General features: G+C 42.0%; 3 protein-coding genes across 9 annotated transcripts in view; 2 read left to right on the plus strand and 1 right to left on the minus strand.

Moving 5' to 3' along the window:
• col4a2 (collagen, type IV, alpha 2) overlaps positions 1 to 4,069 on the plus strand; it is a 42,581-nt gene extending 38,512 nt beyond the window's left edge. For both annotated transcript variants that reach the window (XM_077727931.1, XM_077727930.1), the window contains 9 exons: positions 11 to 136; positions 222 to 338; positions 481 to 642; positions 1,057 to 1,155; positions 1,223 to 1,369; positions 1,489 to 1,605; positions 1,837 to 2,028; positions 2,100 to 2,386; positions 2,458 to 4,069. In XM_077727931.1, coding sequence (XP_077584057.1) covers positions 11 to 136; positions 222 to 338; positions 481 to 642; positions 1,057 to 1,155; positions 1,223 to 1,369; positions 1,489 to 1,605; positions 1,837 to 2,028; positions 2,100 to 2,386; positions 2,458 to 2,712 — 1,502 coding nt within the window. In that variant the 3' untranslated portion in view covers positions 2,713 to 4,069. The remainder of the gene's footprint in view (positions 1 to 10; positions 137 to 221; positions 339 to 480; positions 643 to 1,056; positions 1,156 to 1,222; positions 1,370 to 1,488; positions 1,606 to 1,836; positions 2,029 to 2,099; positions 2,387 to 2,457) is intronic.
• Positions 3,942 to 7,625, minus strand: rab20 (RAB20, member RAS oncogene family). The gene is made up of 2 exons (XM_077727942.1): positions 7,192 to 7,625; positions 3,942 to 4,980 (listed from the first exon to the last, which is right to left on the minus strand). Exons 1-2 carry the CDS (start codon positions 7,379 to 7,381, stop codon positions 4,421 to 4,423), a joined length of 750 nt encoding a protein of 249 aa, XP_077584068.1. The 5' UTR covers positions 7,382 to 7,625; the 3' UTR covers positions 3,942 to 4,420.
• A 202-nt stretch (positions 7,626 to 7,827) lies between these two features.
• Positions 7,828 to 14,764, plus strand: naxd (NAD(P)HX dehydratase). Of its 6 annotated transcripts, none has more exons than XM_077727935.1 (11): positions 7,828 to 7,985; positions 9,917 to 10,315; positions 11,363 to 11,513; positions 11,596 to 11,641; positions 11,712 to 11,800; positions 12,498 to 12,606; positions 12,739 to 12,789; positions 13,574 to 13,678; positions 13,752 to 13,872; positions 13,948 to 14,071; positions 14,151 to 14,764. In XM_077727935.1, exons 1-11 carry the CDS (start codon positions 7,931 to 7,933, stop codon positions 14,299 to 14,301), a joined length of 1,401 nt encoding a protein of 466 aa, XP_077584061.1. In that variant the 5' UTR covers positions 7,828 to 7,930; the 3' UTR covers positions 14,302 to 14,764. The 6 variants fall into 6 exon arrangements, with proteins under 6 accessions (XP_077584061.1, XP_077584063.1, XP_077584062.1 ...); XM_077727938.1 differs by lacking the exon at positions 9,917 to 10,315 and adding an exon at positions 8,254 to 8,364 and having other exon boundaries at positions 7,878 to 8,158; XM_077727933.1 differs by lacking the exon at positions 7,828 to 7,985 and adding an exon at positions 8,373 to 9,186.
• Positions 14,765 to 14,833: the final 69 nt, after the last annotated feature.

Below are 14,833 nucleotides of genomic sequence, written 5' to 3' on the forward strand. Positions count from 1 at the left end.
TTCTAATCAGGTTTGGATACCACTGGACCATCTGGAGATCCAGGACTCAAGGGAGAGAAGGGTGAAGATGGAAGCCCCAACAACCAGGCAGGTGTGCCTGGGTTTGCCGGTTCAAAAGGCTTCCCAGGAGAGGATGGTACGTTTATCTGCTACTCACTCGGCTCCAAAATGTACCCTTGATTCACTGGACTAAATGCCATTTTCATTTGTTCTCTGTCCAGGTGTCCAAGGTCTACCTGGACCATCAGGAATCCGTGGGCCAAGAGGTCCAGATGCGAAACCAGAGAAACCGGGGCCGCCTGGGGATAAGGGCTTCCATGGGTCTCAAGGACTGCAGGGTGAGTACAGTTGTACTAGTTGAAGAACCATATATATGTATAATTAGCATTACTATCTACCCACATTTTAGAGGTCATCCCAAATGCTCTGATTGAGTTTAAAAAAAACAGGGCTAATACAACTCAATGATGTTTTGCTTAGGTTTCCCTGGACCAAGAGGTGTCCCTGGTACTAATGCCTTTCCTGGAGAAAAGGGTACACCTGGAATACTTGGCTATCCTGGAGTCCCTGGCAGGAAAGGGTTCACGGGAGAACAAGGTCCAGGTGGATATAGGGGACCAAATGGAATTTCTGGGAAGAAAGGTACAGATTTTTTTATTCATTCATTATCTTTAACGCTTGTCCTCACAATGGTTGCGGGGTATGCTTGTGCCGAACCCCAGCTGCCTTTGGGCACCAGGCGAACGTCACCCTAAATTGGTGGCCAGCCAATTGCAGAGCACAAAGAGACAGACAATTTTAGAGTGTTCAATCAGCCTAACCTGGGTCATAACTAGGGGCATTTTAGAGTGTCTAATCAGCCTACCATGCTTGTCTTTGGAATGTGGGAGGAAACCGGAGTACTCGGACAAAACCCACACATTCCCGGGGAGAATATCCAAAGACCACACAGGTGGACCAACCTGGATTTGAACCCAGGTCACCCACTGTGAGGTTGTCACGCTAACCACTCATCCACTGGGCTGCTCCTTGGAGTAATCTGCAGTTTTTTTACAGGTGACAAAGGAGATCAAGGTTCAATGGGCATTCCTGGTCTTACTGGGATCAAGGGAGAAAGAGGACCATATGGGCCTAAAGGGGATTCCGGACCCCCAGGTAACTCATGAACCCAAGAGATTAGGTCTTCCTTTTGGCGAGTTACCATAATATGTTTGGCCCACAGGTTTGCGTGGGTTGCCGGGAAACCAGGGTCCACCTTCAGTGCCCAGCATTGTCCCGGGAGAGAGGGGCCTGCCTGGAAAACAGGGAATTCAAGGGCCAAGAGGCATCCAAGGGGACACAGGGCCACAGGGACCACCAGGGGATAATGGTTCGTTTTTGATTGAATGAAAATGGCTCAAAAGCAGGGTTGACATATTTTTGAAACTCAGCCGCAAACAAAAAATGCTAGATTAGCTAGCAAAATTAACAGGCGTTGTTATTTTTCAGGTTTCATTGGGCCCATTGGGATAAAGGGCATGCCCGGAATATCTGGAAGACCAGGAACACCTGGATTCCGTGGGGAGGTCGGTCAAGTGGGCCACGGTGGCCTGCAAGGCATGCAAGGTACGTCTTGTCGGCACAAAGCAGACTAGGATTAGTCTTAATTAGCCCTGGATTAAAGGTTTTATGCAGGGGACCGATTAGTAAGTGAAATTAATTAGTTTCATTCTTGTTTTGCTAAATTGTTGACTTATTGACAAGCAATAAATCATAGTACCAAGATCATTAGTGCTGCATGAATGCATTTTTAAGCATGAGTATTAAAGCGAAAGTTTTTATTATCTTTGTCCAAAGGCGATGCGGGTAAACCGGGTCTCCCGGGCCGAGCTGGCATGCCAGGACGCAGCGTCTCTGTGGGTTACTTGCTGGTCAAGCACAGTCAGTCAGAGCAGACTCCCATGTGCCCCGTGGGGATGTCAAAAATTTGGGATGGATACAGTCTTTTGTATCTGGAAGGCCAGGAAAAGGCTCACAATCAGGATCTCGGTAAGGCTCGTTGTAGGCAACAAATTCCTAAAATCATTGCGCCTTACCTTTCTTTGCAATGTTCTCTCCAGGCTTGGCCGGCTCCTGCCTGCCACGCTTCAGCACCATGCCCTTCCTCTACTGCAACCCTGGAGACATCTGCTACTACGCTAGCAGGAATGACAAGTCCTACTGGTTGTCGACCACTGCCCCCCTACCCATGATGCCTGTGGAGGAGGGCGACATCAAACCTTACATCAGCCGCTGCTCGGTTTGCGAGGCACCGTCAGTCGCCATCGCCGTGCACAGTCAGGACATCACCATCCCGCAGTGTCCCGCCGGATGGCGCAGCCTGTGGATCGGCTACTCGTTCTTAATGGTGAGTAGCATGTGATCCAAATGCCATGTGACGACCAAACAAACAACTACTCAATGACCGCTCCCCCGCAGCATACGGCGGCTGGAAATGAAGGTGGAGGTCAGTCCCTGTCTTCGCCCGGATCATGCTTGGAGGACTTCCGGACGTCGCCATTCATCGAGTGCAACGGCGCCAAAGGCACGTGCCATTACTTTGCCAACAAGCACAGCTTCTGGTTAACCTCTATCGATCAGTCTTTTCATTCCGAGCCGGCATCAGAGACGATCAAAGCGGGGCAGCTCCTGTCGCGAATTAGCCGCTGCCAGGTCTGTATGAAGAACTTGTGAAAGGATATTCTGAAATGACAAGACAGCCCCGCCGGAGCCGCAAAACTCATTTATGCAATGACTGTTGGGTGCCTTGAGAATCAAGTATTTTTGTGTGAAATGTGTACTGGTGCTTCATGGTTTAACTTATTACCTCAGGCAACACAGAGACTGATTATTGCTACTATTGCACTGCACCCAGCCTTATCCTACTCAAAGCCACTAACTGCTTCGTCACACATTATCGGTTAAGCTTTAAATTACTTTCAATGAGTTGTTTCCATGTCACGTGTATTTCTTCCAGTAGTTACAGCTGTTATGTTAATTGCCAATCTGCACTGATTCCTTTTTTTCAGTATGGGAGTGCCTACTCTTGGCCAAAGCAGTATGGCAACACACAAATCATGTTTAGATGCCAGAAGGATGTGAATTTAATAACATGACTGGCGCATGTCTGAAATGCACTGATAGAATTTGGGGATCGCTAATCCCCTGCAAAATTTTATTGCATAGTTATCCTAACCGCATCTCCATTTCCTCTTCGTTTTTGCAAAAACTACATTTTGCAATGCGAAAATTTCTAATGGGAATGCATGCATTTAAAAAAGACAAAAAAAACAATCATCGCAAAATATAGCTTTTACTTTTCAATGGAGAGGTTTATCAGATATCAAAATATATCACAATTGAAACATTTTTTTCTAATGATACACCACAAGTCGCAGCAAGTCTTGGGCCTTTAGTAAAATCTTGCGCATGAAACATCAAGAGTGGCATGAGGCTTTTTCAAAAAAACATCCTTCAAGAAAGAGTACTTTTCAAGAAATTGGAGGAATATCACATTTATGCTTTGCGAAAAACAAATGAAAATTAAGCGGCTGTTGATTTTCCTTGCTAACTCATATTACTATCAATCTTGATTATTTTAGGCAATTTCTTTCTAAATCGCTTTGACAAATTATACAGTCCATTTCCAATCATTGGAGACGGCTTTCCAAATCCGCTAATGATTAATTCAACTCCAATTTCAGGTCGGTAAAACATAAACAGACTTGGTCCAAGGTCCTTGGGTAACCTTTTATATCTAGTATATCAGTGAACAATAATATCAAGTCCTCAAAGCACCAAATGCCAAGCTTGAAAATGTTTTTTTTTTGTATTATAAATATTTTTGGGTGGACCAGATGAAATGTTTCTTATAATACATGGTTAATTTTATCCCACTTGTCTAGAAACACACCGGATAGCTGTTGGTCAAACACTAGTTCCTTTAATTACATTATTATTGCAATATAAGGTCAAAAATTAAACATTTCTACAAAACATGGTGTGATTTCATGAACAAACCGACACAATATAAAATTCTTTATTATTACGACACTTGTCTTAAGAACTATATATAAATTTCAAAAAGGTAACACAAAAATTAAGTCTGATCGATAAAAACATTCTAATTTCAATATTTATATAGACAGTATATAAGACTTAGTGCTGTTAAGTTTACAAAATACATCACAGTATCAGAAGTTTGATCACAGTTTAACCATTGACGGTGATCGAAGTCTCATTTATTTGGATTGGGAGGATTTGGCAGCTATCACCGTCAAACATGATAATTCATTGCCATTTTTTTCCAGTTGAATGCCAGCAAATGAGTAAATTCACAAATGAAGGGATACCGAGTATTATTACTTGACAAAACTCTTCCTGGGGTAGTTTTGGTGAGGTACTAGCAGCAGCCCGATCGTCCCTGCTTGCCGCCGCTCCCCCTGCAAACTTCCAAATCCACGGTAGTGGACTCTAGTTCCTCATTCCTCTTCCTCAAAAAAGAGGGCAGCACCAGGTCAAAAAGCTCTTCAAAGAGAGCATCCACATTGTATCCGGTCTTGGCACTGGTCTCGAAGCACATCTTCTCCGCAGGCAAGCTGACCTTCTCATCTGAGCCCTTGTAGCGAAGGATGCGCCCATAGAACGCCAATGCGTCTTCGCGGGTGACTTGTTTCTGGCAGGTGGCGGCGGGGACGCAGACGGAAGGCGTGGGGCAAGTGGACAGCACGTCCTCCGACTCTGTTTCCGTCATGTCGGGAGGCAGTCGGACGTCCGTGTTCGTCAGGTCGGCCTTGTTACCCACCACGGCGTAAATACAGTCGCGGTTGGCCGTGTCCGTCAAGGAGAGGAAACGCTCCTCCAGCTCGGCCAAGCTATGCCAGTTAGTGACATCGTAAGTGAGGATGACGGCGGCCGCGCCACGACAGTACATGGAGCCAAGGCCGTGGAACTGTTCCCGGCCTGTAAGGACAGGAGACACTACCTCAGTCTAAAGGACAAGACAATAATATAAAAGTAGCAATTCAAACTGTTTTTCCCCACCTGACAATTCTAAAAACATAGTTTTACAGCTAATGCTGTGCGATATAGATTTTTTTATATATATACTATAATCGATATGGGCTATTTAACATCAAAATATCAGTATGCCATAATAAAATTGATTTATATTTTGAAAAGTATACAAAAACTATGAGTGTTTGAGCCCTTATGCCTGCCAGCTTTACTTGACCTCAAGTAACCACTAGAATTTCCTTACTTTCCATTGAGTACAAATAATCACACACCTGAAAGAGTCTGTTGACTTTACTGTAAGAAATGAAGTGAGTAACCTTTGTAATTTCCCTGGTTTGCATCATGATCGCTTTTTTGAGAAATAGAACTCAAAAATGTATTTTTTTTGGAAATGAAACTCTAGTGACTCATAATTGCATCATCAAAAAGCCTACTTTCATTTATACGTTTTGTATTAATCGGTTAGTCTGGCTTACTTAGCTCATTGGCTGCCATTAAAGCCCAGCTTTAGTCGATTTAGTATTTAAAGCAAAACATGATTATACAATTATGTGGCGTCCAATCATCCCATCTGTGAATTCTAATGAGTTTATCACTAGTAGACATCCAATCAATTTAAAGTGTTAGCTATGCAGTGAATGAATGTTTGTCCGTTAATTCCTTCGAGTTTAAATGGATTGTCTGTAATTGTCAATGGCAGTCCAATAAGGAACAGAAGAAAATATCTTGTTATTTTAGTACTTCCTTTTTTTAAGAATTATTTTTCAACATTTTCGATTTAATTGCATTCAGTCTTTTTCATTGTAATTTATTCTTATCAATTGTACAACATTTATTTCGATTTTTTTTCATTTATTTGAAATTAATGCCAACCATCTATTTCATTTTACGTTCTTCATTTTTATTCAGTTCACTTTTTATTCATTTTATTCTGGCATGAAATAAGATTTTAAATGAAGTATAGTATCTAAGTAAACACAATTTGCAAATGTAATTAAATGTCATACTGAAATAAGATTTATTCACATCTTTCATTCCCTTAACAGATTAAATAAATGAAACAAAACTATAATTCATATTCATTCAATGTCCTTCACTCTTTCGACATCCACATGGCAATAATTTCCAGGAATTTTTTTCGTGCTTATGAAGGTATTCTCCTCTAACGATAAGGTTGTTAAATTAGCTATCTGATGCATAAAGTCTTCCGGTCATGACAGCATCATGTGACGATGAAGAGGAACTGGTCAAGATCCTTAAAAAATAAAAAAAAGGGACCACGTTGAGTTGTCAGCTGTATAAATGAAAAGACTGGACGGGTGGCTTGTTTGTTTTCAAAATATCCCACAGCCAAAGCGACCTGATAAACTAGAAAATAACTCTTGATAGGGGTCAGACAGGAAGTCACTCTCCAAGCATTACTTATCTTGCCTTAGTCATGTATTTTTACGAATCATGTTTACTCAGTAGTGCATGTAAGGACTGATGTCACGTCACGGAAGACACATTCGGTCTGTGACGAGGCGGAATTATCTTTCAGATTGGGGACAGAAGCTGGATGTCAAAGGAAATGGCAGCTTGAATAATCAATTGGCAAAAGTGGACAATAATGGTCTGTTTCTGGCTATTGAGGCAGAATTTTATTTACATAAATTCCGATGTTGACAGTATGACAATTAACACTGACAGAGATGGAATTTCAACACCAGCATTTTAGTAGTTATTCTTTTTTCATTTCACGAATCAGTCAATGGGCATCTTTTGGAGGAAAACCCCTAAAATCACGATAAAGCCAAGCTCTAAAGTAATTAAATTACCTCTATTCCCAGAGTCAGCTGGGATAGGCTCCAGCACCCCCGCGACCCTAGTGAGGATGAAGCAGTTCAGAAAAGGCGATGAGATGAGATAACAACAGCAAAAATGTTTGAGGTTTTTAGGTTGCCAAGAGCTCCCAGTCATTAAAAATAAAATTAAAAAATAATAATAATAATGTGGCTCCAGTTTCTTACCAAGGTCTACAATGTATTGTGTGTCTTGTGTCTGTCTTGCTACTGCATCCAAGACATTTCCCGAATACAGATGAAATAAAATTCTAATCTAATCTAAAAATAATAATATTAATAATAATAATATAAAACATTAGATCAGCAAAATTACCGGCAGTGTCCCATATGGAGACGTTGTAGGGTCCCCACTGTTTGAGGAAGAACGCCCCTCCGACGGTGCTGACCGTGTCTTTGAACTTCCTCTCCGTGTACCTGTGGAGAAGAGACGTCTTGCCCACATTCATGTCCCCCAGGAGCACTACCTTCACGTCAGGCTTCCTCATCTTCGAAGACTCGGGCATGGTTGCCGGAGTCACTCACGGCGGGTTATAGTTAATAGCGTCTAGATTTTAAAAATCGCATGTGTCAAGAGGATCAGAGCCATTTATCAGCTGACAAAGTTGAAGAAGTTGACAAGGATTGTTCCTCATCCTGAAATCTGCGCTCGGACTTTTGAGTGGTCGAGACGAGAAGCGAGGTAGAACAGGAAGTGCATGGGAGGAACTTTGTCCTCATTTTGGGCTCGCAGGTTACTGGCTAAAATGGTTAATCTGGCCAATGAGGCTACTTTTACATCATCCCTACCACTAATATTTAAATAAATATGATAAAATATTATAATGATTAAAAATAATAATAATATAAGAACGATATGTGTACCCACATTATTAAAATACACAATCTCTTATTATGAAACATAAAATAATAACAAATACATGTATTATTGTTCCGTGTCCAATTGCATCAGGTGGTTGCCAAGATATGGCAGAGTGGATACAGGATTTTCCGCGTAGCACTTGAAGGCATCGTGAACTATTTCTTCCTGTTTTGCTGTGACCAAGAAAAGCCTCATGACCAGGCGTATTTGTGCACAATTGGCAGCATTGATACGAAGAGGGAGTTTAGGTAAGCAGGGTGAATTACGTAGTTCGAGTCCCTTTTTGTTGAAAACCTCAGTGTATCGGCGGCTAGTATGACTGACGATGAACGGCAGTTGCAGCACGTTCAGACGTTCGCCTTCTTGTTTGCCACCATAACTCTGTCCATTCTCGCCGCATTCTTCTGTTTACACGTGGAAGGTAAAGTGAGACCAGCTGTTAAATTAGTATAACTTTCATATAAAGGCTTATATTTTTATTTTTATTCACTCAATGTGTGTTTTTTTCGGCGTCAGTTTTGACAGCTTCCGTCCTTGTTTGCTCGGTATGCTGAGTCGGGGGTGTTTAGGACCCCGTTGACACCAGGGGGTTGATGTGGGCCGTCTTCATCTGAAGACCGATCAGAGGTCAGTTTTGTAAATTCGCCAAAATGAGGCTAAAGACGGGGATTGGGTTTGAGAGCTGGTCCTTGTTCAGTTTGACCGAAACTTCCAAGCTTGGCATTTTTACGAGCGACGTAAAGGGATAAAAACATGGCAAGGTTTTAGCTGGAACACCGACATTCGGTGGGTAAACGCTCCCCCCGATTGAACAATACGCCCGCTTCCAGCATTTGAATCCACTCGAACGGTCGGATAGCGACCCCGCCAGAGGGTTTTTGGAGCCGACGCGCAGGTTACAAAGCAGGCCGAACAACCATCGAGATTCGACTATGCTCCTCAACAACACGACGCGAGGCTTCCTTTGGTCGGACGCCGAGACCAGGACGTTGCTAAACATCTGGGGAGAGCAAGACGTCCAGGAGGCTCTGGACGGCAACTTCCGCAACAGCTTCGTGTACCGCGACGTGTCCCGGCGGCTGGCCGCGATGGGCTTCGAACGCACGCCGGAGCAGTGCAGGGTGCGCATCAAGAGCCTCAAACGCCAATATTTGCTGGCAAAGGAGGGCAATCTGCGTAACAACAGGCAGTATCACAAGATCGCCAAGTTCTACGACACCATGGAGAGGATTCTGAGCAACCGGCCCGCCCTTGACCCCCAAGAGTTCATCGATGGAGGGCCGGGAGGGGAGGAGGCCTTGGACGGCTTGGATGAGGATGCGGAGGATGCTCAGGATGTCTACTCGGAGAGTACCGGAGAATGTCCCTTCCCTGCCGAGACTGAAGTCAAGCTGGAGTATCCCAGTATTCCCATTCCCATCCCAGTTAAAGTCACTGTGGGAAATAACAGTAAGTACACATGCATTATTATTAGTATCTTCTTAATGTGTCCCAATATTATGTTTTCTATTTAACTATAGACACTGTACTTTTTTTTGGTACTCTGAATGCAGACTAAAGGCAGGACAGATGAACTCAGTTCATCCGGTTCATTGAAATCTGTTCCAGATTTGGTCGGAATTGAAATTAAAAGGATGCTAAAGGAATTCATAAATTCAAATGGCTGTTAGACAGCCTTTATTAACTCATTCACAGCCTTGAACTGCAATCGATGTGAATTGACTTAACTTCTGTATTCATGCTTTATTTTGGTGGCCCGAAGTCAGTTGGGATAGGCTCCAGCACTGACCGTGACCCTAGTGAGGATATAGCAGTTCAGAAAATGAGATGAGAGACTAGGACAGGCGGCTTGTTTCTTTTTCAAAATATATAATATAAACTTTGAAAAATTGGTACGACTTATAGTCCGGGAAATACGGTAAGCTAAACGTGTATTGAATAATAGACTCCAAGCTTGGCTGCTACATTCTGAAACTGAAGGAATACTCACACTTTTAGGTAACGACTCATTGGCATTAACTCAAATTGGCAGCACTGTCAAGTCATTAAGCAAAATTAATGAGGTAAATTAGGAAGTGTGAAACTTTTGAGCCTGTGATCTAAGTAGCCAGAAATTTCCAAGTGCAAGGAACTATAGACTGAAAAATAAGGTGATGGAAATACTTTTTGTCGCCTTCAGGTGCATCGGAACAACATCCCAATCCCATCAGCAGCCAGTTGGCAGCAAATTGTGGCGCTTCCATACCCAAGCAGCGACGACGGCGGCGCACCAACTTCCCCCTGGAACGACTCATGGAGCAGTTCCTGAAGCAGAGCTCACAGGCCGAGGACAGCTTCTACCGAATGGAGGAGCGCCGTTTGCAGGCGGAGGACAACCGGCGTGAGGCCGAGCACGCCAGGGAGCTCCACATGCTCCAAATGCTTGGGCAGATGTTCGCCAACATCTCTTCCCCCGCTCACCCGAAGACCGCCGTGCCCTCGCAACCTTTGCCGACGTACGCTCGGCACCAAGGCTCACCGCCGGCGGACGGTTTAGTCAAGCGGTGCCAGCCCTTAAAGAGGGACTGTCAGCCATTAGGTATTGGGGTCACTGCAGTTTGGGTGGTCATCTGGCAGCGGTGGAGCTATTGCTCAGATATTTCATTGCATTTATTTTAACGTTACCTTTTAGGGGATTTTTTTTTTCATTTGTTTTGCATTAGTGAAATTCATGCCAAGAATTTATGAACTCATTCATTACCAGCCTTGGTACCACTGGTTTCTCTACCTACGAATGCTTCAACATCCCCCTTTTTAAGTTATGAAAATTTATTTATTTTTTTGTTCCAAGTAAAAAACATAAAAAAGAAGTATTCCCCACATAGTCAACTTAACAACAGCCTTTGCGTCCGTAAATGCACCACGAGAAGTAGAGTTCAGTGATTTTAGTGGCTTAAAATATAGTTTTAAAAAATATTTTTGCTGTTTTTATGCACATATACACACACCTTTGCCTACACATTTAATACATAATTGATGTACTTTACCAAACATTTACCTTATTTTTAATCTCTAAGACTAAGGTATTATGATTAACTAATATTTAGCAATATATAAGGTGGGTGCCTTGCGATCGGCTGGCCAAAGTCAGCTGGGATATAAAACTAGGTATGTATCAATAATTTATCAAAGTCACTTAGATAAATATGCTTTTAACTTTGCGACCAAAAGGCAACATATTTTTTTAACTTGTTGGTTGCCATTGACAGGAATAGATGTCTAATCTAATTTTCTGTTAGTGAGCAAAAAACTTTTCCCCCTCAATTTCTTGCTTGGCAAGACATCTAGTTTTAAAAGTTACATTTAAAGGACCCAAAAGCGGATTTCTTTTTTTCTAATCAACTCACCGCCTTCCTATGAAAGAGATAGATGTCCAATCTGAACAGGGAGATCTGACATCAAATGATCATGTTTCAGTGCCATTGACAGCGCTAAACGTCCACTACATTTTACACTGGGAGAGCCGACAGTGATCTTTCAATTGCTGCCGTCTCTCCCAGAGGAAATGGATTGGACGTACAAAGACACCGAGGGGAGAGTTACATATATAATTGTTATTTTTCAAACTGCGTATTTCTTCTCGCAGTGTTTGAACGTCGCTACAGCCTGGGCCCGATGTCTGACGGCAGCATGGAGGAGCGCGTTCAGTCACTTGTAAAGAAGATCGTCCCCCCGCTGTCCAACAACAAGCACAAGGGACAAGACGGCAGAATCGGTATCATCGGCGGATGCCAAGAGTATGTCACGCCCCGACGCATGCACGCGCTCGGGAATTCATCCTCGTATTGATCGCCTTTGAATTCACCCTTTACCTTCAAGCTACACCGGAGCGCCCTACTTTGCTGCCATTTCGGCACTGAAAGTGGTGAGAAAATGCGTCTCATGTTGCCGTATTTTCAGTGTTGCTGCAATTTTTGTTGTTGTTGTATCTGCAGGGTGCTGACTTGTCTCACGTGTTCTGCACCAAAGATGCTGCAGCTGTAATCAAATCCTACAGCCCGGAGCTTATAGTTCATCCTGTCTTGTGAGTGACCCATTTGTGGAAAACGATCACCCCAACAGATAGCAGAAAACCTGTATTTGCTTTTTGTTACATACTGCAAAACATAGTAACACATTTTATGCAAGTTACTTGTCCGAGAAATCATTTTTTTTAGGACTGTGATTGTCATACACACAATCTGATAATAACTTTTCAAATTATTAATTTATATAGTAATGTTTATAGCACACTTTTTTAATAAAAGCCAATCAGAATTTGTATTTTACCTTGAAATTCATATTTTAATCACATCGGTATACTCACAAAACGTTATTGATTTAAAAGTGGTATTTAGCCAACTGATCATAAAACAATGAAAATACGGTATTTTAGTTTAAAATGCAGATTTCAATTATGTTAACTAGAATAAGACTTACTGCAATTTAATCATATTGTAATACACTTAATCCAAAAAACTGGTATCCAATAGAAATCTGCATTTAAACTTGAAATACACATTTTACTTGTGAATAATTGCATGAGATCAACTACAATTATTTGCATGGTCATAGTGCATGTAATACAATAATGAAGTAGTATTTAGCACACTTTTACTTGAAATATCCTGCCATATAAAATATTTTATATTAAGTCATAGAAATGAATTATACATGGGTAAAATAATTGCAAAACTGTGTAGGAATGTCACTTATGTGTGTGGTGTGTTCACATTTAATAGGGACAGCCCAAACGCAGTTGAAGAGATTGAAAAATGGCTACCGAGACTGCACAGCCTTGTGGTGGGGCCCGGTCTAGGAAGAGAGGACTTCTTATTAAAAACGGCAAAGGCAAGTATAGTATAAAAAGGCTATATTTGAGGATTGTTTGTCAATGACACCTAATCCATTTCTGACTGTGGGCCATTGTCTTCTCGCCCTCAAAGGCAGTGAAGAATGTAATGTATTTTATTCTCTTTATAGGAGGTGATAGAGAAGTCCAAAGCCAGAGATATTCCAATTATCATCGATGCGGTGAGTTTTTCAGAGATCTAGACAATTTTCTCTCACAGTCACATCCACAATATATTTTTAAATCGAAAAACAAAAGATTTGGGGGGAAAATACCCTAAAGTAGCAAGCATGAAACTGTTAAATTACATGTATTGAATTGAGATATCATTTTTTCCAAAGCAAAGTACTATAGGTTGTGTTTTAGTGAAGTGCAATCTCTCAAATTCAGGAAAGTACGTACCCCCCAGCGCCCGAACGGTTGGCGCGTTGGCCTCATGGTTCTGGGGTTGAGGGTTTGATCCCAAGGTGATCTTCAATGTGTGGAATTTGCATGTTCTTCATGGTCTTGCACTGGTATTTTCTGGGTACTCTGATTTCCTCCCACATCCTTAAAAACATTCAGGTTAGGCCAGATTGAACAAAGCTCAATAGCCCAGCAGGATTTACAACATTCATGCACTAATACATCATTTTCATTATACCAATTTGTATTGGTTTTGCCCATTTACTGTATTTCCATTTTTTTATAAAGTATAAAAACGGTTAAATTTCTTAATACAATATAACATTGCAGTCAGTTGGTAGAAGATTTCTGAACAAAAATACATGCTCTTATTTGAATTCCTCACTAAAAATTACATGATTTATGCGTCCTTTGTGTTAAGAATTCCTTTAAATTTAAGTCGACACAAGTTCTTTTAAATTCTACAGGAAACTTTTTACCATTCTTTTAACTAGATTTTTTTTCCTCTTGTCAGATTATGTTCAATTTACCCTTTTCTTTTTTCTTTTCTTCTTCTTACAGGATGGATTATATCTGGTGACAAAGCAGCCATCAGTTATTCAGGGCTACCAAAAGGGCATCATCACACCCAACTTCATGGAGTTTACGCGGCTGTACGAGACGCTAGTGAGTGTCTTAACCAAATGCCGATTACAAACGTGTTGAAAATGCCTATCCCATCCACGTCTTGTTTTCTCAGCAACATAAGGCGGTCGACGGGGGCGATCACCGTAGTCGCGTCCTACAGCTAAGCGAAGCCATGGGAAACATCACTGTGGTACTCAAAGGAGAAAATGATCTCATTGCAGACGGCAGCACAGGTTTGGATCGATTTACCCGAGAAGTGTATTAGTGATTATTTCAATAATGTCAGCTATTATTATTCTTTTTTTCAGTGGTGGCGTGCAGCACGGAAGGCAGCGGGAGGCGATGCGGAGGACAGGGTGATCTTCTCGCGGGATCTGCCGGCGTATTGGCACACTGGGCCCATGCTGCCTCCCAAGCAGGATTAATAACAGGGTGGGTGTGGCAGAAAACCTGATTGGACTCATTAAATATGGATGAAATTCAAGTTCATTCTTGTCACGTCTGACCGCAGCGTGAACCCGTCAGTGGTGGCGGCGATGGGGGCCTCGTCGCTCACCAGACAGTGCAACAAACAAGCGTTCCAGCGACACGGCAGATCCACCACCACGTCGGATATGATCCAAGAGATCGGCCCAGTTTTCAAGAATCTATTTGAGAGATGAAAGTGGAGATTACGCGTACGAGGAAATGCCTCGTGGTTGAGTTTTCTTGCGGTACTTGCAGGTTTTATCTCCGGTTGAGTATATTAATGAGTGGGCTGGGTTTCGGTGAAAGCTGACGATACCTTTTTGTGTATGGAAAAATAAGTGTCCCTCAAATATTTTGAGGTTTTTCCAAGTCTTCCCAGACCGGAGAGAAAAAAACAATGTAGCTGGTATTGATGTGTTTTTTTATGGAAAAAAAATACAACTTGAAGTGTGTTACTATTAATTGAAACGGTTACATGTTTTTTTTAATTTATTTTTTATTTGACTGGACCGCACTGACTAAAGTAGCACCGCCGAATATACTATTCATTTGGAACTGATCCAAAAATATAACGGAAAGTAAGCAGGGGTGCACCAAATTGTCAGAAAGTGGCAGAGAATTGCTGTCTAATGACGTATTATAAATTATTCTCCATGATTCATTGTCCTTCAAATTCATTTAATATCCCTCCATGTAAATCCACATTATTCAGCAACAAAATCAACA

This window comes from Stigmatopora nigra, chromosome 11 (assembly GCF_051989575.1).
Source record: "Stigmatopora nigra isolate UIUO_SnigA chromosome 11, RoL_Snig_1.1, whole genome shotgun sequence".
NCBI lineage: Eukaryota > Metazoa > Chordata > Actinopteri > Syngnathiformes > Syngnathidae > Stigmatopora > Stigmatopora nigra.

What these genes read in the sequence shown, in the direction of transcription:
- rab20 (XM_077727942.1), bottom strand. Translation starts at nt 7,381, where the DNA reads ATGCCCGAGTCTTCGAAGATGAGGAAGCCTGACGTGAAGGTAGTGCTC. An exon ending in CTCCATATGGGACACTGCCG is followed by an intron (nt 4,981 to 7,191) that starts GTAATTTTGCTG and finishes CTGTCCTTACAG; the next exon opens with GCCGGGAACAGTTCCACGGC.
- naxd (XM_077727933.1), top strand. Translation starts at nt 8,670, where the DNA reads ATGCTCCTCAACAACACGACGCGAGGCTTCCTTTGGTCGGACGCCGAG. An exon ending in ATCATCGGCGGATGCCAAGA is followed by an intron (nt 11,514 to 11,595) that starts GTATGTCACGCC and finishes TTTACCTTCAAG; the next exon opens with CTACACCGGAGCGCCCTACT. An exon ending in TTCCAATTATCATCGATGCG is followed by an intron (nt 12,790 to 13,573) that starts GTGAGTTTTTCA and finishes TTCTTCTTACAG; the next exon opens with GATGGATTATATCTGGTGAC.